The sequence below is a fragment of the Pan paniscus genome, chromosome 11, assembly GCF_029289425.2.
Source record: "Pan paniscus chromosome 11, NHGRI_mPanPan1-v2.0_pri, whole genome shotgun sequence".
Classification (NCBI taxonomy): domain Eukaryota; kingdom Metazoa; phylum Chordata; class Mammalia; order Primates; family Hominidae; genus Pan; species Pan paniscus.
In genome coordinates, this window is record NC_073260.2 from 46,151,492 (window position 1) to 46,173,781 (window position 22,290).

Consider the following 22,290-nt stretch of genomic DNA (forward strand, 5'->3'; position numbering starts at 1 on the left):
TCCTATGGTATTGCTAAACTCACTTATTAGTTCTAGAAGTTGTTGCTGTAGAATCCATGTCATCATCTACATATGAAATCATGTTATCTGCAAATAAGATAGTTTTATTTCTTTCTTTTTAATCCACATGCCTTTCACTTCTGTTTCTTGCTTGTCTTTAAATCTGGCTAAGACAGTTCAATGCTGAATAAGATAGGTGAAAACATATTCTTGCCTTGTTTCTCAATCTTAGGGAGAACACATTTGGTCTAAATATGCTGGAAACGGTGGGTTTTTATGTTGTGTGTATGTATGTGTGTTTTAAATTAATCAGACTGAAGAAGTACCCTTATTTTCCTAGTTTGCTAAGAATTATTACTTTTTTTTTTTTTTTAAGATACCTGGGTCTTGCTATGTTGCCCAGGCTGGAATGCAGTGGCCATTCACAGGCACAGTCTTAGCACACTGCAGCCTCAAACTCCTGGCCTCAAGTGATCCTCCTGCCTCAGCCTCCCAAGTAGCTACAACTATAGGCATGTGCAATTGTGCCTGGCTTGTTTGCCAAGGATTTTTGTCATGAATGGATGTTGTATTTAGTCAACTGATTCTGCTGTGTCAACTGTTATGATCATATGTTTCTTCCTTCTTTAGACTATTAATATGGTGGACTGACTCTTCAATATTGCTCTCCCAGCATATACCCACTTTCTCATGGCACACTGTCCTTTTAATATAGTGCTGAATTTGACTTGCTAATATTTTGAGAATATTTGCCCTCTATGTTCATGAGACTTATTGGTCTATCATTCTCTTTTTTGGTACTGTCTTTGGCTGGTCCTAAAATCAGGGCAGTGCTGGCCTCGTAAAATGATTTGGGAAATGTTCTTTCCTCCTCTATTTTCTGGAAGAGATTTTGTGGAAGTGGTATTGGTGTTGAATCTCTTTTAAATGTCTGGCAGAGTTCACCAGTGCAACTATTTTGGCCTGGAGAATTCTTTTTGGGGAGATTTTTAACTACAAATTCATTATTAAAAGAATGAATTTAAAAACAGGTACAGGGCTATTCAGATTATTCTATCTTAGATGAATTTTAGTAGTTTATGGCTTTTGAGGAATTAGTCTCTTTCACCTAAATTGTTTAATTTCTGTCTGTAAGCTTGTTCAGACTATTGCAGTATTATCCTTTTATCCTTTATCTACAGTAATATACCTATTTTATTCCTGATATTGGTCTTTTATGTGTTTTTTTTCTTTTTCTTTTTTTTTTTTTGTTGAGACGGAGCCTTGCACTGTTGCCCGGGCTGGAGTGCAGTGGCACGATCTCGACTCACGGCAAGCTCCACCTCCTGGGTTCACGCCATTCTCCTGCCTCAGCCTCCTGAGTAGCTGGGACTACAGGCACCCGCCACCATGCCCAGCTAATTTTTTGTACTTTTAGTAGAGACGGGGTTTCACCGTGTTAGCCAGGATGGTCTCGATCTCCTGACCTCGTGATCCGCCCGCCAAAGTGCTGGGATTACAGGCGTGAGCCACTGCACCCGGCCTTATGTGTTTTCTTTAGTATTGGTATTTTGTTTTGTCCTTGCAGTCTTGCTAGAGGTTTATCATTTTACTAACGTTTTTAAAAATAAGTTTGTTTCATTGGTTTTTGCCTGTGATTTTTGTTTTAGATATCACAGCTTTCTGCTCTTGTCTTTATTTTCTTCATTATGCTTGCTTCGGATTTATTTTGCTATAGGTTTTCCTTGTTTCTTAAGGTAGAAGGTTGAGTCATTGACTTGAGACCTCTTTTCTCATCTAAGCATTTTAGTACTATAAATTTCCCTCTAAGTACTGCTTTAACTACATCCCACAAATTTATTATGCTGTATTTTCACTCTTGTTCATTTCAAATTGTTTTCTAATATTCCTTCCAACTTTTTCTTACTGTAAATTATTTAGAAGTGTTATTTAATTTTATATTACACTGTATCGGAGAACATACTTGACATAATTTCAATACTTTTAAATTTGTTAAGTTTTGTTTTATAACTCAGGATATATTAATTGTTCCATACGTACTTGAAAAATGTATTGTTTTTGAGTGCAGTGTTCTATAAATGTCAATTAGGTCAAGTTAGTTGATAGTGTTTTCAGATCTTCTATATTCTTGATAATTTTCTGTCTACTAGTTCTATCTATCATTGAGAGTGTTGGAGTCTCCAACTACAGTTGTGGATTTGTCTATTTCTGCTTTCAGTTCTGTTAGTTTTGAAGCTCTGCTTTTAGATGTATACACATTTAGGGCTGTTATGTCCTTTGAGGAATTTACTCTTTATAAATACATAATGTCAGCCGGGCACAGTGGCTCACGCCTGTAATCCCAGCACTTTGGGAGGCCAAGGCGGGTGGATCATGAGGTCAAGAGTCGAGACCATCCTGGCCAACATGGTGAAACCCTGTCTCTACTAAAAATACAAAATTAGTTGGGCACAGTGGTGTGTGCCTGCAGTCCTAGCTACTCGGGAGGCTGAGGCAGGAGAATCGCCTGAATCTAAGAGGCAGAGGTTGCAATGAGCCAAGATCGTGCCACTGCACTCCAGCCTGTCAACAGAGCAAGACTCCGTCTCAAAAACTAACTAACTAAATAAGTAAATAAATAAAGTCTCTTTTTAACCCTGGTAATTTCTTTGCTCTGAAGTCTATTTTGTCAGAAATTAAAACAGGCAACCCAGCATTCTTTTGATTTGTGTTTGCATGGTCTGTCTTTCACCATCCTTTTTCTTTTGACCTTTCAGTTCATCAGTATTGTTGTACTTGAAGTTTCTAATAGATAGCATGTACTTAGCTCAAGTTGTTTGGTTTTTAAATTTAATCCATTCTCATAATCATTTTTTTAATTGACGTGTTAAAACTGTTAACTTGAGGTTAATTATCAGTATGCTTAGATTAAGGTCTACCATTTTACTGTTTGCTTTTGTTTTTTTCTCTCTGTTTTTTAATTAAAAATATTTTATTTCTCTTCTCATTTCCTCTTCCGGGTTATTTGAATTTTTTTTTTTTTTTTTTTTTTTTTTGAGACGGAGTTTCGCTCTTGTTGCCCAGGCTGGAGTGCAATGGCGCGATCTCGGCTTACTGCAACTGCCGCCTCTCGGGTTCAAGTGATTCTCCTGCCTCAGCCTCCTGAGTAGCTGGGACTACAGGCATGTGCCACCATACCCAGTTAATTTTGTATTTTTAGTAGAGACGAGGTTTCTCCATGTTGGTCAGGCTGGTCTCAAACTCCTGACCTCAGGTGATCCCCCCGAACTTGGGCTCCCAAAGTGCTGGGATTACAGTCATGAGCCACCATGCTTGGCCTTTGAATTTTTTTAGTTCATCTTATCTACTATGATTTTGCCTATACACATCTTTTTGTATAATTCTTTCAGTGGTTGCTCTAGGAATTCCAAAATATATACTTAACTTTTGACAGTCTACATGGAATTAGTAGTTTACCTTCCATTTGCCACACTGGTGGAATGGAAGGTTAAATTGTTATAATCTTTTTTTTACTTCAATTGTCAGAAATGTTTTAAAGAACTCGAGGAGAAGAATAGTCTATTATATTTACAACTTCTGTTGCTCTTCCTTCAGCCCGGATGTTCCAGGTTATCTTCTAGTCTCATTTCCTTTCTGTCTGAAGATCTTTAACAATTCTAATTTTAGAGTAGGTGTGCAGCCCATGAATTCCCTTAGTTTTCTTTATTTGAGAATGGCCTTACTTCAGCTTCATTCTTGAAGGGTATTTTCCCTGGAAACAGAACTCTAGATGGACAGTTTTTTCTTTCAACACTTTAAAAATGCCCTGCTGCTTTCTTCTGTACACCACACTTTCTGGCGAGAAATCTATAGTCACTCGAATCACTGTTCCAATCTAGGTAATGCATAATTTTTGTCTGGCTGTCTTTACTTTTCAGCAGATTGATTTGCATTTAACCTATTTGGGGTCTGCTTAGCTTCTAGAATCTGTAGACTTACGTCTTTCACCAAACTTGGGAAATTTTTAGCATTATTTCTTCAAATGTGTTTTCAGCACTGCATTCTTTCTCTTTCCCTTTTGAGACTCTAATGACACACAAGTTAGCCCTTTAGTTATTGTTCCGCAGTTCCCTGAAGCTCTGTTTATTTTTCTCTATCTTTCTCCCCTGTTTTCCAGTGGGACAATTTCAGGTATTTTAACTTTCAATGTTAAAAATTCCATTTGTTTCTTCTTTGCATCTTCTGTTTCTTTGCAGATACTACTTTATCATTTGTTTCAAGAATGTTTGTCATTGCTTTTTCAGTTATATTTATAACAGTTGCTTTAAAGTTTTTGTCAGATCATCCCAAAATCTACATCGTCTTGTCACTGGCACCATGGCTACCTTTTTCCATGCAAGTTAACATTTTCATGGCTTTTCATTTGATAAATTATTTTGAATTCTATTCTGAACATTTTCAATGACATTAGGAAATCCTGAGACTTGTTTAAACCTTATGATGAATGTTAACATTTTTGCTTCAGTAGGCGATCAACCTAGTTAGGTTCAGACTGCGAGTTGCAACCCGCCTTCTATGGGCTGTGGTTACATGTCAGTTCCACTTTCAATGCCTTCCCAGTACTAATCTCATCTGAAACAGGTGTACTGGAACCTGGGCGAGGTCTACTCATTAGCTCAGTTGCCCAAGTTTCTTATATGCTATTAGGGTCAGATGCATGCATGCACAGGTTGGGGGTGAGCCCAGGAGTCCATAAACAACTTTATAGGGTTACTTTCCCAAACTCCTTTTCTGTGCTCTCCATGATACTTCCTGGTTCCCTAGGACTCACCTTTCCAAACCTCCGAACAGAAACCACCCAATTCTGTGGCTGTGCCATGAATGACAAGGTGGCAAGAGGACAGAGAAAAAAAAATGTGACAGGTTTTGGTTCTGTGATCCTAGAGTCCTGGCTTCCTCAAATAAAGAATGGTTCTCTGCTCTCACTATTTTGGCTCCTGCATGTTCCTGTTACCTGCTGCTCCTGTTACCTCCAGAACTGTCGGGGTGCTGGTGCAAGAGAAGTGGGGTGAGCAATGGGGAGGGGTTCTCTCTCTTCTCTGAGCTTTAGGAGTTGCCTTTCCTGGTCTGGGAGATGGAACTACAGGATCTCTCCTGGAGGCTTTCCTGCCTGCACCAAAGCATTTGCTTCTGCTCCTTGGGCTGTACTTCAGTCAGACCAGGAAATATCAAAGGAAAACATTCAACTCACCACCAGCTCAGTAGCACTTTGAATTCTGGGGTGCATCCCCAATCTTCCCACTGCTAAAATTTTCCCAAGTACTCAGACAGCTGTGTCACACATCAATCCAGGATTTACAGTGCATTTCAGTGGAAAGAAAAATGGATGTGTGTGCTTTCTCTACCTTACCCAGCACCCAACTCTTTGGTCATTTTATTATGTGCCAGATATTGTATTCACAAAATTGTTCATACAAGTCATGTGAGGCCCAGAATAATATTCCTTCCTGCAGAAAGGCCTTCCGTGCACATGCCTGAACCCACGGCACTCCAAGACCGTCCTAATGAGGGGCTGAGATACTCTGAGGTGGGCTCCTCTCTCTGCAGGCCTATCTCCTTCCAGCTAGTCCTTCCTTCTCCAGTACAGCGCTTCAGCAGGACCACCCTCAGGGCCCTGGACTCTATAAGCTCCTTTTCTCTAGCCTGATGAAGCTGCTGAAGCCACAAGGCCTCTCAGCCAGCCCTGCAGGAATGGGAGATGCTCCCTGGGGAAAAGGAGCCAAAACTAGGTTCACATCCCTATGTCTCCATCCTTCCCAGGACCCCAGCCTAATAATTCTCCACTATGATCAGATTTCAAATGCCTTCACACAGATGACTTTTATCATTTTTTGGTTATTCTCAGTGGATGGTTTATCTAAATTAACAGATCTGCCACCAATTTTTCCTTTTTTTTAAATAGAAAAAAGACCAGCTCAAAAAGGTTTCCTGAGGTCACTCAGTGCATAGATGAAGGAAAGAGGGTTTAATTTCATTCTATTAACTGTACTGTCCCCTAAACTTACACCACAGTGTCCCCTGCACCCCTACATCACAGGAAAAATTAGCTCTTAGAAGGGTTTTTCTTATAATTGGGTGTGTATGTATTAAAATCCAGAAGTAATATATGAACATATACTTATTTAAAAATTCAATCTTGTAGGCAAGGCTGCTTCTCTCTGATTTCTCAGCCCAGGCTGAGGCCAAGCCCTTTACCTGAGATCACCTTGTTTCAGCTCGTTGCTTTGTTTGGATTTCGTTATTAGGCTGACCTGTCCCCCATGGGAACGAATCTCCAAAAGATAATTGGAGTCACTGGAAGCACATGACATAAAATTAAAAATGATTTACAGATATTTTTCATGAATGTGCCATAAGGTTATGTCAAGTTATAGAATCAGTAACTTTCCCCTGCCAACTGATAAGGAATTAAACCTTAAACTTGTTCAAGTGACTATTTTCAGCCTCCCAAAGGACCATCAAGATTTAACTAACAGCCCAAAGCACGGGCTTGTTGGCATCTGTACAGGCAGGTGCAGGTGCAGATCAATGCACAGTGATAAATGTCTGTGTGAACACTTTAAAATCAGAGTCTCAGCACCAACAGGGACTTTCCCACCCCACCCCCCAAAGCAAGCAGAACCAGCAGAGGCGTGTCTGCTGCAGGTGTGCGGCACAGAGGAAAGGGACAGGAGCAAGGAGTTGCCAGGTTAACACTGTGAAGGAAGGACAGCGGAGCTCTTCAACACACACCTATATGGCCATGCGAGCCACCTGCTTGGTGGGGTAACAGGGCAGACTCAAACCTGGAGGCTGCTTTGACTGAGCTGATTCAGCAGAAAACAAGGATAGGAACACAGCCCCCCACAGGCTGCTCTGCGCCATGGGAGACAGGGCAGGGTGAGCCCCCTGCACGGACCTGGGCACGGGGCACATACTGGCTGGGTCATGCACAGAAGGAGGCCTGTACATGAAACAGGGAGGGGCTTGTGTGGGTGCCTGCTGCTCATACCTTGGCTGGCTTCTGGCGGCAGGGAGCTTAGAGGAAGTGGGGGCGAAGATTCAGGGGCCTCGGGGGCGGGGTGCTCAGCCACCGGACAGATGATGAACCACCTCTTCCCGGTGTGCAGGACTGAAGGGCAGAACAGAAACAGCACACTGAGTGAGTGAGCGCCTTTCCAGGCCAGTGTGACCCCCATCACCTGCACCAGACTTGCCACAGTGGGTCTGGGGAACTCCTTTACACCTATGGGATTTTCTCCAGGAAGGGTGTGGGCAGAGAACACTGTTCCCAGTCATTAATCCCCAACGCTTCCCTCCACGAAGCAGGTGGTTCCCCAGGCTCCTTGGTAAAGAGGCCCTGGTGATGGGCTTCTGCCTGCTCTTCCCTCACACCAGAGGGCAAGGGGTGCACAGCAGAACCTGGGGTGCCTCACTGGCAGCCCCCGAAGCTCCCGAGAGGACCCCTCGCGTAGGCTTGGTTCCTGGGATGCCCAAGGCACCATCCATGAAGGCCGTGATGCCGGTTGCAGGTGACAGCTCCTCGGACAGGGCAGCTGTCCCCAGACTGGGGCCCCTGGTCACCACATGCTTCCATAATCTCCCCAAGCAATGGCCAAACCCCTGGTAATATGCTGAGTGGGGACTTTCATCAAACGCCTGCTTAAAAGCAGGGAGGGAAGTTGCAGACTCACCATTCTGCTGATACACGGGGGCGTTGGCTTGGGATTGTCGGCTCTCCTGAATGAGGTGGAGGGTCAGAAATGAGCCCACTGAGCTGCAGCGCCCACCTGCCCAGCCACTGCACTCTCGCCACCTCCCACCCCGGATTTCACAACCTCACCTCCCCGGTGCCCAGGCCGCAGGTGCTGAGGTGTGGCGGGCTGGTCCCTGGGTCAGAGCCACGGTCGGCGTCTGTGTCCTCGCTGAGCATGTCCTCTGCCTTGTCCATGACATCCTTCATCTGCTCGATGAACGTTTCCCGCTCGGCCTGCAGGATAAAGTCATGCTCCACCTGCAAAGGGACATACTGCCAGTGAGGACCAGCTGCAAGGCCAAGACCACCCTGGGTCTTCATCTGGATTGACGGATGTCTACCCTGTACCAGGCCCCAAGGGAAGACATGGTGAAAGGGTGCAGTCCCCAAGACAGGGGCTGGACAGCTCAGCAAGTGACATGGATGGCCCCAGGATGGGAGGAGAGCAGCCTCATCTTGAGAAGCAACTCCCTCCTCCAAGCATGGGACCTGGGCCAGCAATGCCCTGCCCCAGCTGGAGCTGGTTACAGACCCTGAGGCCGGTCCAGCCATCTTCAGAACAGGTAAGTGCATAGGATGCAGGGGGCCGAGGACAGGGACTGGGAAGAGGGGAGGGGGTCCATCTGGGCACAGGTGCCCAGGCAGTCATGACAGACAAGAAGGATGGATTTGAAGGCAAAGGTTCCAGCCAGCAGGAGGTTGTGGGGGACAGAAAGCAACAGGGGGACGGGAAGGTTATAGCAGGATGGCCACATGTCACCTGTCGGTCTGCGCACCCCCTGCTCTCCCAGCCTCAGGCTTTGACCTTCAACTATGGCCCTGGCACACAGGCAAGCGTGGCCTGATGTCCAACGAGCAGCTCCTGTCATGGCTGAGGGGAGGTCCCACACCACAGCCTGAATGCCACGAAGCCTCCAGACCAGGGGCTCAGGAGACGTCCACAGTCTCCAACTTTCACAGTGGGCATGTGGCCCTGGGCTCACACGGGCTCTGGCTAAATCCTCGGCCATTCAGGCAGAGAAAATGCTGTGCATCTCATAAAACCATAACCAATGGAAGAGGTCAGCCTGTGCCACCACCCAGTGGGGTCCAGACCCTGCCCCTTTCCTGCCATGGCACCTCCTCCCAGGCACACACCTCTGCAGTCACCGAGATGCTCTAGGCCCTGCCTGGGGCATCTGTGGTCTCAGATCCCTTCTAGGATGGGCACATCTGCCCTACTATAAACAGCTGGCTGAAAAGCAGAGCTCCTCTGCGCTCCACACTCCCCTGGCACCCCAGACCCCAACCCCAGGAGCACCACCTGCATACACCTCCAGACAAAGTGCTGGCTTGTGCTGTGTTCCGTGATTCACCACTTAATTTAGTGTAACATGTGACTGCAATGTTGTCTAAGAGGAGTACACTGTGGCCAAAGTTGGAACATCCAGCCAGCTGTGACTGCAGTGCCACATACGAGAATTTAAGCAACGTTCCAATTTTGTGAAACTTTCACTAAACAAAACTGAACTAGAACCCCTTTGCAACTAGAAAATGTTTTCCTATTATGTTTCTTTTTAAGTACGTTGAGAATAAAATTAACTTGAAAACAAAATAAAAATCCAAAAATACAAGGTCCAGGTAAAACCTGGCATTAGAATCCATGCCAATTAAATGAAACTTCTGCAGTTCCACCTTTACTAAGGGGCTGGCAAGGTCGTCATGGTCAGAATGATGAACCCAAGGCCTGCCGACCTCTAACCACTGATGGGACATTCAGGGACAGCTGGTACCTCATACTCACAGAAAGACAGTCCACAGGGCGGGCAGAAGCTTGTCTAAACAGCGCCTGTCCCGCAGGCCACACACCCACCCTTCAACTCGAACCTCTGGAGCCAGTCTGTCCCTGGGATAGGAATGGGCTGTGAGGAGGAGGGCTGCTGGGCTGTTTTTATGGACCACATTTGTATATCTGTAGCATGCTTACTTCACACAGGTATGTTAGGTGACTTGGTTTACTAAGATGGCAGAAAAAGCAATAAAATGAGAGGAGTATCCGAGTGCTGAGTGAAAAAAACAAGGCTGAGAAGATGCTATTTTTACAAAGCACACAGCTAAAGATAGCCCCATTGCTTACTGTGCAGGACTTAATGTGTGCAGCTCACAAAGACTCACACACAGAGACACACTGAAAACCAGGGGGCCAGTGGACACGACACAGGCTGATGTGGCTGATGTCGCATGTGTGGCTTCCTGCTCGGGCAGGCAAGCACTGGAGGCGTCAGCCGCACATGCAGCATCAGCTGGTGGCTGAGTGATAACTTCACGGGCGTTCACTTTATTATTATGCTTTATCATGTTTGAAACACATGTGTATAAAGTAATACAAGACACAGGTTTAAAACACAGTAAGATGAGAGAAGAAATGTTCTCCAGTTTCAGCGGCCCAGTGAGGACCTGGTGTTTGCGCTGCGCTGACGAACCAGCTGCTTGCTGCTGACAAAGACTCCTCCCTGACCAAAGCGCAGCTCGCGCCTCTGACCCTCCAACTAGGCTTGACTAGGCCCCATCATGTCTTCAGCCTAAGCCAGTTGTAGAAAGAATTCCCAGCCTTTGTATCTGACCATATTCCTCATCTCCCACCTTTGAGGTTGAACAAAGCCTCTCACCCACCCCCAGCAAGGATCCTGTTACGACGGTTTCTCCAGAATCCCTGACCTTGATGTCTCCTCTTAGCTATTTTCCAGCCACCCATCACCACACTGCTCCTCTGCTACCAATCCCCTGTGGTCTCTGCTGCATTTGGAGTTAAACTCATTCTCTCTCGCTTATTGCCACAGTCCTGAATAAAGTCTTCCGGACCACTGTAGCAAGTGTCAGAAGAATTTCTCTAATGCTGCGGGGGATTATGCTCTGGACCTGGGATCTGGGAGGGCTTTGTCCAAGGTGTCTCTGCAAAGCAGACACTAAGGCAGGGACTTGCTCCCTAGGAGCAGAAAGCCAGGGGCTTCCCCCTGCAAAGCCCACATGAGGCTTTCACGAAGCCAGGGCAGGGGTGGCCAGGGGGATGCAGCCCAAGGGGGCAGCTTTCTGATGATGTGCAATGCAGCAGCCGCAGGCAGGCACGTGGGGCAATCTATGATATTAACTTGAGTGGTATATTCTATTCCCTACTCATGCCGGCCTACTCCAGGCACTTGGTAGCCATCTGGAGTGAGCGCTACAACACTGTCCAGTGTCCTGCTGGCCCCTTTAGGACCTGGCTCCCTAAACCTCACTCATGCAGGAATAATGGTCTGGGGAGAATGTTCTCCTGGGAGGCAGTCACGGATGCACCAGGAAATTTGAGGAACACACATGCATCCTTTCCATGTTTCTTCGTGCGTGCTTTCAGCTGGAGAGTTTCTGAGGGCCTGAAAACGATCCCCACTCCTAGCCTGGCTCAGGTGCTGGGGACCACAGGTGTGGGGCTGTGAAGGCCTACAAGGTGCTCATGGACTCAGGTTGGTCTGCACAGGCAGGGAGGGGTGGCTCCAGAGGGAGATGCAGGCAGAGCTGGGTGGGCACATGGGACATGGGTCAGGGCTCAGAGCCCGCACTCCAGCTGGGGAGGCTGGAGGAAGCTCTAAGCAAGGACCACAGGACATCAGACTCCGGGATGCCCTCCCGTGCCTCACTGAAGGAACCTACCCACAAGGCTTCCTTTTATTTGGAGGAAGGGCTCAGATGCTCCAGAAGCCCTCAGGGAGCAGCATCTTAGAATGGTTAGAACATCCTTCAAGCTGTTCTTCCAAACCCAAGGGGTTTCCGCCCAGTGTGGGGAAGAGCCCGAGGCGTAAAAGGTCAGCACTGTCCCGAAAAGCCCCTGGGCCAACCGACACCTCCACACAAGGCCAGGCTTGACATGTGACCTGTGGCGCTCTGCTCAGGCCCACACGTGTCCAAGAAACACCGGGAGCCAAGCCACCCAGACCCAGCCTCACCATATACGTGGCAATTTCATCGGGTGCGTCCCCGTCCAAGTCGAACTTGAAGGTCACCATCTTGTGGTTGTGCGTCTCCAGCTGGCACTCCACCATCTTGTCCCCAGTGTTGCACACCTGGAAGGGGCAGCATCAGCACCCACCACGCGCGTACCCACACGTGCACCCGCCACACCCCCACACACCCCCAAGTCGCCCCTCCCCCCACCACACCCCCGCCACGCCCCCACCCCCACCACACCCCCGCCACGCCCCCACCCCCACCACACCCCCGCCACGCCCCCACCCCCACCACACCCCCACCACACCCCCGCCACGCCCCCACCCCCACCACACCCCCGCCACGCCCCACCCCCGCACGCCCCGCCCACTCACGTTCAAGATGGTAAGCCGGGGCCGGCTGGCCCTCTCCTGCCGGGAGCGCGCACGCGTGGACCTGCGGTGGTGTTTTCGGGCTGCCCTGCCCTCCAGCCTGCCCCCTCCAAAGGCGCCTTCACAGCTGTCACTCAGCTCTTTTCCAGAAGTGACATCAGAACCTCCATAGCTGAGCAAAACCCAAGAACATTAATGGCACCAAAGGACAACCAGCACGTCGGCAATGGCGGGGAAAGTCAGCTTATTTGGAACAGTCTGGAGTCTCCAGGGCCCAAATCTGTGACCTACAGAGGCAGCCCCTGTCCTGTGCGAATACCCCAAGCCTGCTTCTGGGCCCTCACCCAGCTCCCTGCTGCACCCAAGTGGCACGGGCAGAAGGAAGCACAGGCTTCCTAGCTACTAGCTGCGTTACCTTGATCCTCTCAGTCTCCTGACCTGCGAATCAGCCCCTGTGCCTCAGTTTCTCCATCTGTGCTACAGCAACAGAAACACACCCACCACTGTTGTGAGGCCAATCCGTTTTGCAGTTTGCAAAATGCCAAGCCCAGGCAGTGCCCAGCACCCCAGGAGGGTGGAACAAATGGTCACAGTTCAAATAAGGACACGGTTCATTTCCTGAAACACCTATGTCCACAGCCCAGGAGGCCAGGAAACCCAGGATCGGGGCTGGATTCAGCCCTGTACACAGGGGGCCACCCTCCCAGCCCCCTCCTAGTCTCTGGGCACTGTCAACTCCGCCCATAGCCTCTCCGTTCTGGAACATTCTCAGCACTGCAAACCAGAGCAGAGACCCAGAGCCCAGCCAGGGGCCTCTGGCTACCAAACTCCAACAACAGCTGGCAAGACCCAGAGAGGAGGGCCCTGAGGCTCCACCAGGTCAGGTTTGAAAAACCCCTAATGGCATCAGGGCAAACTATAGTGAGTTCCAGGGGAAGCAGCGGCAGGAGCCAGGCTGAGTGGCTGTACGGGCCTGCGCCCCTACACCCGTCCTGCGAGGTCGAGGCTGGGCCACACTACCTCTCACAGCTCTGCGGGAGGCCGGGCGGCTTGTCCTGTGAGGCCTGCTCCTGAAATAAACACCCGGAGAAAAGAGAACAGGTCATGCGGACTCCCGCCTCCCTGTGGGCACAGCCACGCATAGTCAGCTCTCCCTCCCAACCTCCTCGGCCCAGCCTGCCCCCCTGCGTTCTCCCACTCTCTTCTGCAGCCAGGTGGGTACGACCCGGGGGGCGTCACAATGGGAGCAGGCATAGAGGTTTTTATCTTGTTGAAACGCTTGGACCCGAGTGGATTCATAAAAGCTGGGAGCCACTTCCTTTCCAAAAATGTTAACCCACTTTGATCATCCCTCAAAGAGGACACACTGGTGCTATGAAAGCTTTTCACAGTCTCTTGCATCCTGTCCCAGGGAAAGCATCCTCTAAACCTGTATCTATAAAAATCACACCCTCTGTCTTGATGTGGCTTACAGAAAGTGTGAAATCTAGGGAGAGGTGAGAACAGAACCTGGGTGGCTGTCCCAGAGCTAAGCAACCCCGACCTCTAGGACTAAGACCCCAGGTCACTATGCGGATCCCCGGTGGCCACAACTGCCCAGTCATGGGACAGGCTCGGGGGAGGGGCACACACCTCTTGGACTGGTTCCACCGTCAGCTGGACAGTTGGGCAAGGGCTGGCGATCCCGGGCCTGCCAGGCAGCGGCGGGTTTGCTGGTGGCAGAAGTGTGGCAGTCTGGGTGGGCACACTCTGCACAGAGGCAGACACCGTGGCCAGGGAGCTGGGGAACTGAGGCAGGAGCTCAGGGGCAGCAGGCAGCAGCACTTCTGGCAGAGGCGGGGAGAGGACCGCAGCCGGTGGCACAGGCACGGTGGGGACCTGAGCGGTGACGTCCACAGCATAGGGAGCTGGGTGGCCAAGCAGAATCTGGGGGCACAGGGGACAAGGTGCAAGTCAGGGCCGGCGCTGCCTTCACTGAGGGGGCCGTGCCCAGGTGTGTCTGGGAATACCCAGGCCGAGATGGGAACACCCCTCTCCAGACCACACCCTCCCCAAGGGGAGTCCCTGTCTCAGAGCACATTTAGCAGATGGAGTGAGCAGAGAAACAAACAGGAATGGTCATTCTCACACCCCTTTCTGTGGAAGAGTCTATTTGTGTGCAAAGGCCAGGAACAGGGCTCCGTCTATGAACCTGCCAAGCTTGGTTGAAGGGTCAGAGAACAGGACACACAGCATCAAAGCCAGGCCCCCACCACCCACTGGGGCCTGAGGCAGCCTGCCCCATCTGGCCCCCTGGTCAGAGTGTGCATAGGGCCTCAGAGCGCACACTGACACCTGCCGCCTCCTGGAGGGCGACTGCGGCTTAGGCTTGGCTTTCTCACTGTTCTCGTCTCTCTCTAAAAGCTCCTTGGCAGTAAAAGGTAAGACAAGTGGGGAAGGAGGAACCATGGATTGGAAAGTGCAAGTACCCTCTGTCTTCTGCCCCCATTTTGGAGTTGAGAAGGCTGAAATTTTAGAGGAACTTCTCACCTCTCAGGGCTGGAAGGAACAGCCACATTCACTGGGCCTGCTGGCCCTGAGACCCTCTGTTGGCAGCCAGTGGCAGGGTCAGAAATACCAAGCCCCAGCCTAGCAGGTAACCACTTCCCTCCCGGACAGACAAGACACCCCAGCTGCTGCATTCAGGGTACCCCATGGGGTGGCCAGCCCAGCTCATCAACAGACTTCTGGACCCTTCCCCAGCCAAACAGCAGGGACAGCCACTGAGTCTGGCAGTGACCCTCACATGTCACAGGGCACCCCTCTGTAGCCACTAACTGTGCCCAGAAAGGCTCTTCAGGTAGGAAAGCCCAGACAGCAAGGTCCCCCTCCTGCTCCCTGGTGTGGCCCTCGGCTTTCTGATAAACAGACCTGACTGCAAACCAGCGGGCTCTGAGCTGCCGCTGAAACCTGCTGGGACCAACAGCACTTACTCGGGTGGGCCACAGGACGGATGCGATTCTTCCCACTCACTGTCTAATCAAACGCCACCCTGCTATCCAATATGTACCATCCCTTCCTTCTCTATGCACAAAGCCCTCTGGAGATAAGACAGCAAGAAGTGATGGCCAGGAGGAACGGCTCACGGTGGGGCAGCTTACTCTAGTCTGGATTCAGCACTAACGGAGCTGGGGGGCACCTGGCACCAGGAATGCTCCACCCCAGGCCCCTTCACATTAGGACCATGCCAGCTGCTTTCCTGCGGAGGCTGAGGCTCAAACGGCAGGGCTGTGCCACAGTTACAGGGCTGACAGGGCTCAGAGCTGGGGTAAGGCCAGGTAGGAGGAGGTCAGGTAAGGAGGCCCAGGTGGGAAAATGCCAGGAAGGATGGGACCCAGATAAGGAGGCCCAAGTGCGAGAGTGCCCAGGTGGGAAGGCTCCCATACTAGCCCCTCTCCCCTCACTCGAGTTTGAACAGAATAGTCTGCAAGCCCCAAAACGTGAGTGGACTGTGTAGGGGTGTAGATCCCTGTGGGAAGGCCTCCTACCAGCAGGGCACATATCCTGTGTTCCAGAGCGCCCCTTCACAGCCAGCCAGCATGCTGCCACGAGGTATCCGCCTGACCTGACACCAGGACATGGCCCCGGGTCCCACCATAACCACCCTTGCAGCCAGCAGTGCCATCTGCCCCCAGCCCCTGCCCCGCTATCGGCCTCACTTCCTTGCCCTCCCTAAGATGGGGTTGTCACCCTGCCTCATCCTGACAAGATGCTCTTTGAAGGGCGGACCTCAGACAGACACCCTGTGCCCCAACGCAAGCCACACCAAGGCTGCCAGACCAGGCCTGGGTGAGGGCAGGTACAAAGATACCACAAGAGCAGGGGCCACAGAGCCGTGGGAAGGTAGGGACACAGAACCTATCAGGCACGGACTCCTGCATCTCCTGACCCATTCGGAAAACGGAAGAGACGCAGATGCCTCACGCTGGCGCCAGCCCCTGCCTCCCTCAGCCTCACACACATCTCTTCCTGAGAGGGGCGACCCCGGGCAGGGCTGCCTCCTCGCCTGCCTCTGTCCTCCTTTGCATCTCTGGGTCCTGAGGGTCCCCAGACGCTGGGAGGGTGAGCCCCTGCCCAGCAGGTGATTACCTGGCTCCCTGGTGCAGCAGCTGGAGCAGCTTGTTCAGGAAGGTGGGGCTGGAGGGGCTCAGGGCGCACAGGCAGTGCCGGCTGCGGGGGCAGCACAGGTTGTGGGGGCAGCATGGGTTGCGGGGGCAACACGGGTTGAGGGGGCCGTGTGGGTTGCGGAGGCAACACGGGTTGCGGGGGCAGCACGGGTTGTGGGGGCAGTGTGGGTTGTGGAGGCAGTGCCGGCTGTGGAGGGGTGGCCCTCATATTCTGCACCGTGTGGTGGGGGGAAGGAGGGACATCAGTAGGCGCCATCTGTGGGAAGGCCGCTGGGTACACAGGTTGGGCTGGGAGCTGGGCCACGGCAGAATGAATGGACAGGGCAGCCACGCCCGGTGGGGCTACGGCCAGCAGGGGGATAGTGGCCGGTGCATTTGGCACAATGGTCCGGCAGGGCATGGCCAGGGGTGCCCCAGAGGGGTGGGGCAGCTTCACAGCCTGCAGAGGCAAGGCTGGGGACGCAGCGGGGAGTGGGGCAGCGAGGCTCGGCAAGATCACGGCTGGAGAGAAATACTGAGGTGGTGGCACGGGAGGCCCGGTCGCGGTCGGCAGGTCTGGGAGGGCCGGAGGGAGGCCGTCGATTCCCGCCAGGGGCGTGATGGGGGGTACAACAGGAATCGGGGGCATCTGAAAGAGACACAGGAGTGTGTCAGTGTGGGCCCCAACCAGGGTCCCTGCCCACAGCACTTGCATGCAAGGACAGCCACAGTCATTGGGGACGAGGGGACACGGGATGAAGACAGCATGACCCTTTCCCTCCAAGACACCTTTGTGTAGCTGCTGTTGAAGGGAACCCAAAGATAAACCCAACAGATGCAGAAATCTCAACCATGTAAAGCTCTTCAAATAGAAAAGGAAAGTTGGCAGGCTGGGAATGACCTGCTCGATCACCCCTGGTCCAGCGCAGGGAGGCCTCCCTGTGTCCACACTCACGACAGCCATGCTGGGGGCTCTGAGGGAGTCAGGGGCAGCTCACATAGTGTGAGCAGCAGGAGCAGTGACCACAGGTCATAGAGGAGTGACTTCAGAGCCCTGGTGCTTTCATTCAGAATGGCTGGGACTGTCAGAGCCACCAGACTGGCCCTGAGCATCTGAAATCACCTTAGCCTGATCCCTGCAACATGCACAAATTCAAGTTGAAACCTGACTTTTCAGAGGGTTCTCAGAGAAAGCAAATCTTTGAGCCACCTTGGCTGGCTCAGGGGACACCCCTATCCTGTCCAGCCTTGCCACACCAGGAACTCCCGAAACCTTGCCTGTATCTTCTCTTCTCAGCATTGCATGTGCCTCCTGGGGGTGGCTGACACTCGGCCACATGGACATAGCACTTCCATCTTTGACAGCCTTCTCGTGCATGCTGGTGTGTGTCACCTGGCCTACACCTCCATGTAATCAAGAGGCAGCAAAAATGCACATGGACTCCTGTCTGTCTGAACGAGCAAGATAACGATTTCACTAGACCCTGAAGCTGCCTAACGTCCTATGGTGACATCTGGGCCTGAGCAGGGTGAGACAACACAAAAGAATCTTCCAGGTGGGGCTCGTGAACCACAGGAACACTCACTTGCCCCATCTTTAGAGTGAAGCACACTTCCAGTCTTATCACTGATCAGCCTGTCTGGGTCACTGAAGCCCTCGGGAGTACCTAGAATCCTCCATGCCATTTACCTGGGCAATGGTGCCCTGGCCCCGGCTACATTCTGCACCAGTTACATGCAGTCAGGTCCCTCGAGTGAAAGACAGTGTACCCAGAGAGAGACAGCAGAAGTCACTTCAGCTGTGTGAGTCGAGCCTTGCTGGCTGGGCTTCCCTGCAGTCAGCAATGCCACAGGCTGGCTTTGGAACTCCGAGGAGCCACATGCCGCACGGCCCTGGAGGAGCTCCACAGGAAGAACGCTCCTCTGAGGCAAACCTACCTGCTTTCTGTGCCAACCCAGCAACCACTTCAAGGACTGTCCACGACCTTGGACTAACAAACCTTTTCCTATCCTGGATGAGCCTGGGCACATGGGTAAGCTGAGGGCAGATGGGCACCTTGCTGGGAGGGTGCCAGGTGATGGGGTACTGGGCTGCCCGCCCTCCCTGAAGGACCCCAGGGAGGTCATGGCCTGGAAGGACCAAGAGCAGCCTGCCAGGTTGGTAGAGAAGGTGAGGCTGGAGGGCAGGAGACAGCAGCCAAGCCAGCCACCAAGGGACAAGTGGCTGGTTGTGTGGGTCCCTGGAGCGTTCCTGGTGCATATGACTGTGCACACTGCCCAGCCCGGACTCCCCAGCCCAGCCCCAACTCCCTGGCCAGCCCAACCCCAGGTCACAGGTCATATGCACAGACAACCCCCTCTGTGGGTGTCCTAGTGCACCAGCCAGGGTCTGGCAAAGCGTGCGCCACCACTGACGGCAGCCATCAACCTAGAATTACCTGCGGAGGGACTTGAGCAAGCGGCTGCAGGGGCGCCTGTGGCATCTGGAGGGGCTTCAGCTGAGCGGGGGCCCCCACCTGGGAGGCTGGAGCCAGGTACGGTGGCAGGTGGGGGGGAACCGGCTGGAGGGGGCCCACGGGCTGTGGGGCCAGGACCTGCGGCAGGGGTGTCGGCTGGGCCAGCGGAGGAGGCTAGAGGGAGAGAAGGTAGCTCCCCTTAGACCACCAATCTGCCCAGACAAGCGCACCCCACTGGTTACACATGACAGGATATCAACCCTCACCCTCACATGCACACGCACACACTCACATTCACACATGCCTGCACACACACACTTGCACAGTCACACGTATACACATTCAGACACACAGATCACCAAACTCCAGCCAGCCTGGAGCCAGGGCACAGCAGATCTTGCAGAAATGTTCTGAGTGAGCAGAGCCTTCCATGTGCAGGGCACTGCGAACACTATGCACGCACGCAAACACACACACACACGTACACACACAAACACATGCACATACGAGAGTCACTCCCATCCCTCAGGCACACCAAAGACCTGGGGGAACCACAGAGAATTTGAGCGAAGGGTCTGTGGGAGGTGCTCATAGACCTGGGCCCAGGGGCCAGCACAGGTGACTGCCTGCCTGGAGGGACAGTGGCCACAGGAGGTGCCACACTCACCTGCTGGCCGGGGGGTGCTGGCTGGCCTGGGCCCGTGGGCACGGGGGTGCTGGGCGGCGGCAGCACGGGGGCGAAGCTCATGGCCGGATCCGGGAAGTGCTGCTGGAGGGACGGAGGGCAGGCGGGGGCCGGGACAGAGCCCACCGGCAAGCCAGGCTGCAGAGAGCACCAGGGCCACACTCAGCAGCAGCTCTCGGCCACCAGGCCCCCTCCTGGGCAGGGGCAGGGTAGCCTCATGTCATCCCTGTGCCTGGTCCCTACCAGGGTCCCTCTTCCCAGGAACATGACAGCAGAAGCAGTGAGGGAGCCCTGGGCATCATTCACAACAGTGAAGGGCCAGGAACAGCACAGCCCCCAGCCCAGGGGTGCCCGGGCACGTCAGCCCCACAGAACATTACACAACCACAAAAAAGGCCAGCACAGAGGCTTTGCAGAACCATACAGAAAGGCTCCCGAGGACATTAAACTGGGGAAGCTCACGGTCCATATGACTGTGACCATGTAAGATGAAAACTTATACATAACTCACAGATGATATGGAGAGAAATGGGCCCTGGAACAGCATGTGAGCACTCCAGCGGCGGAGTGAACACAGACCACAAAAGAATGGGAAATCTAAGCTCTCAGAATGGGTATTTGCTGCCATTGAGGAATTGCTGCGAATTTGTTAATTTGTTGGTGTACTAATGGAATTGGGCTTTGTTCTCTGAGAGTCCTTATTGTGCAGAGCCGGAGGCTGAATCATTTACAGGGGAAGTGTCTTGCTGTCTAGGATTTATTTCAAAACAACGAGAATGTGAGGAGCAGGCAGGGCTACAGAGGATCATGGCTCTTCCACCCTGCCATGAATGTTCTCTCCCGTGGGGTTCTCTGGATCACGTGAGTGATGGCATGCCCAAAACTGCCCTCCTCACTTGTCTTTCTCGGTGGGTGCTTTATGAAAGGCAGCATGGTGTGAGTGGTTGGAGCAAGTGTATCTGGGATCGAGCTGGGCTTCTGGATTCACCTGAAGCCAGGGAGTGGAGGATGGGCCTGACTGGGCCGGACCATCCGTCTACCAGCTCTGGGCACTGTACACAGCCCAGGAGCTCGGGCAGGGCCTGGCAGCCTGGAGCAAGTGGCCTCGTGCTCCGGACAGCCTCCAGGGCAGCCTGGCAGCCCCACGGCGGCTGCTCCTCCTTGGCTGTTTCTCCTCCTTCACTGGGCGCTGCAGACACATCACCATGGCAACCATCCCAGGAAAGGCACGGAGGGGTAGGGAGAGCCCTCAGCACACCTGGGGACTCCTTCCAGGCCTCATGCTTTTTGAGTAAGTTGTCTCTGTGTCACTAGGTAGGAAGACTGAGACTCAGGCCCCTGGTCCAAGGTGACTGTACCTGTGATGTCCCTGCTCAGGTGTGCTGGTTTCCACACTGATGCTGAGACCAGCAGCATCACCAAGGCCACAGGAAAGGGACTTGGCCCAGTGGGAGCCCAGGCCAGGAGTGCCTCATGTGGTATCACATGGCATGGGAAGCCCTAACCTAGGCTGAGGAGGGATGAGAGCCAGGCAGAACATTCCAGTCCAGCCTCAGTTCAGCCAATCCTCAAAGCCAAGAACCACCACTCTGGAGCAGCAAGTAGCCTTTTCTTTTCTTTTTTTTTAAATTTGTTGTAGAGACAGGGTCTTGCTTTTTTGCCCAGGCTGGCCTGGAACTCTTGGGCTCAAGTGATCTTCCTGCCTTCGGCTCCCAAAATGCTAGGATTACAGGCATGAGCCACCACGTTCAGCCTCACCTTTCCTTAAATGAGTTCTGCTGTTTAAAATTGTATTTCACTTCATTTTGTGAAATGAAGAAAACTGCAAATGCAAATTGCAAATGAGTCCTGGGGCTGCAGTCAGCAAAGGCAGACTCAGCAAACAGCTTCCACTGCTTTTCCAAAGGGCCTTTCTGGACCCTTCCGACTGAGCAGGCCTGGGAAGGCTGGTCCCGCATGCAAGGGTGCAGCAGGGCAGCCAGCAGGACAGAGGAGGCCAGAACAGCCCATGTGCCCACGCTCAGCCGACATCAAGAAGACGGGCCACAGCGCTGAGTGTGCGAGTGACAACCAGCATAGCCAAAGCGCCAGGCAGGAGCTGCTCACGAGGGAAGAAGGAGCTTGGCCCGGAGTACACAGTGGCTGCACCTGTGATGTCCTTGCTTGGGCTTCCTGGCTCACACAGTAGGTGAGAGCCCACCCCATAAACCACCCTCTGAGGCTGGGTGCAGTGACTCATGCTTGTAATCTCAGCACTTTGGGAGGCTGAGGAGGGAGGATCACCTGAGGTCCGGAGTTCGAGACCAGGCTGGCCAACATGGTGAAACCTGGTGTCTACTAAAAATACAAAAATTAGCTGGGCATGGTGGCACATGCCTATAATCCCAGCTACTCAGGAGGCTGAGGCAGAGGAGTCGCTTGAACGCAGGAGGCAGAGGTTACAGTGAGCTGAGATCATGCCACTGCACTCCAGCCTGGGCAACAGAGCAAGACTCCGTCTCAAATAAACAAATAAATAAACAAACTACGCTCTGAGGGTACCAATCTACTGCCTGGGGCTCATGGGCAACCCCTCTGTGGCTGGGCACTTCGGACTGCGAGGAGCAATTGTTTTGCTTTCTAAAGTGTTTTTTAAAAATCAAAATAAAAAAATAAGTGCCAAATGTGACCCCACTCATCTTAGTCTTTCCCATGGGAATCAACCCACATGTGTCGTCGCAGCCCGAGGCTCCATCACTCCTTTGCCACATGTGCTCCCTGAAAGTGTTCCCCTCATCCCCGCCCTATTTTCATAGCTCTGACTTTAACCGCTACACAATATCTGGGAGAGAAGTGCCAGGAGCCCCTCAGGAGGCTGGGCAGCGAGATCGAATCTCAGGTTTCCTTCGTACAAATG

At 52.3% G+C, this 22,290-nt stretch overlaps 1 protein-coding gene across 23 annotated transcripts in view; it reads right to left on the reverse strand.

Annotated features, from left to right (window-relative positions):
- Window positions 1–22,290, reverse strand: part of WNK2 (WNK lysine deficient protein kinase 2) — a 140,922-nt gene that overhangs the window by 48,608 nt on the left and 70,024 nt on the right. For all 23 annotated transcript variants that reach the window (XM_055091758.2, XM_034967747.4, XM_055091757.2 and 20 more), the window contains exons 10-19: window positions 19,377–19,532; window positions 18,692–18,883; window positions 16,237–16,902; window positions 13,741–14,034; window positions 13,129–13,178; window positions 12,112–12,280; window positions 11,737–11,853; window positions 7,862–8,032; window positions 7,713–7,758; window positions 7,031–7,150 (exon numbers count right to left, since the gene is read on the reverse strand). In XM_055091758.2, coding sequence (XP_054947733.1) covers window positions 7,031–7,150; window positions 7,713–7,758; window positions 7,862–8,032; window positions 11,737–11,853; window positions 12,112–12,280; window positions 13,129–13,178; window positions 13,741–14,034; window positions 16,237–16,902; window positions 18,692–18,883; window positions 19,377–19,532 — 1,981 coding nt within the window. The remainder of the gene's footprint in view (window positions 1–7,030; window positions 7,151–7,712; window positions 7,759–7,861; window positions 8,033–11,736; window positions 11,854–12,111; window positions 12,281–13,128; window positions 13,179–13,740; window positions 14,035–16,236; window positions 16,903–18,691; window positions 18,884–19,376; window positions 19,533–22,290) is intronic.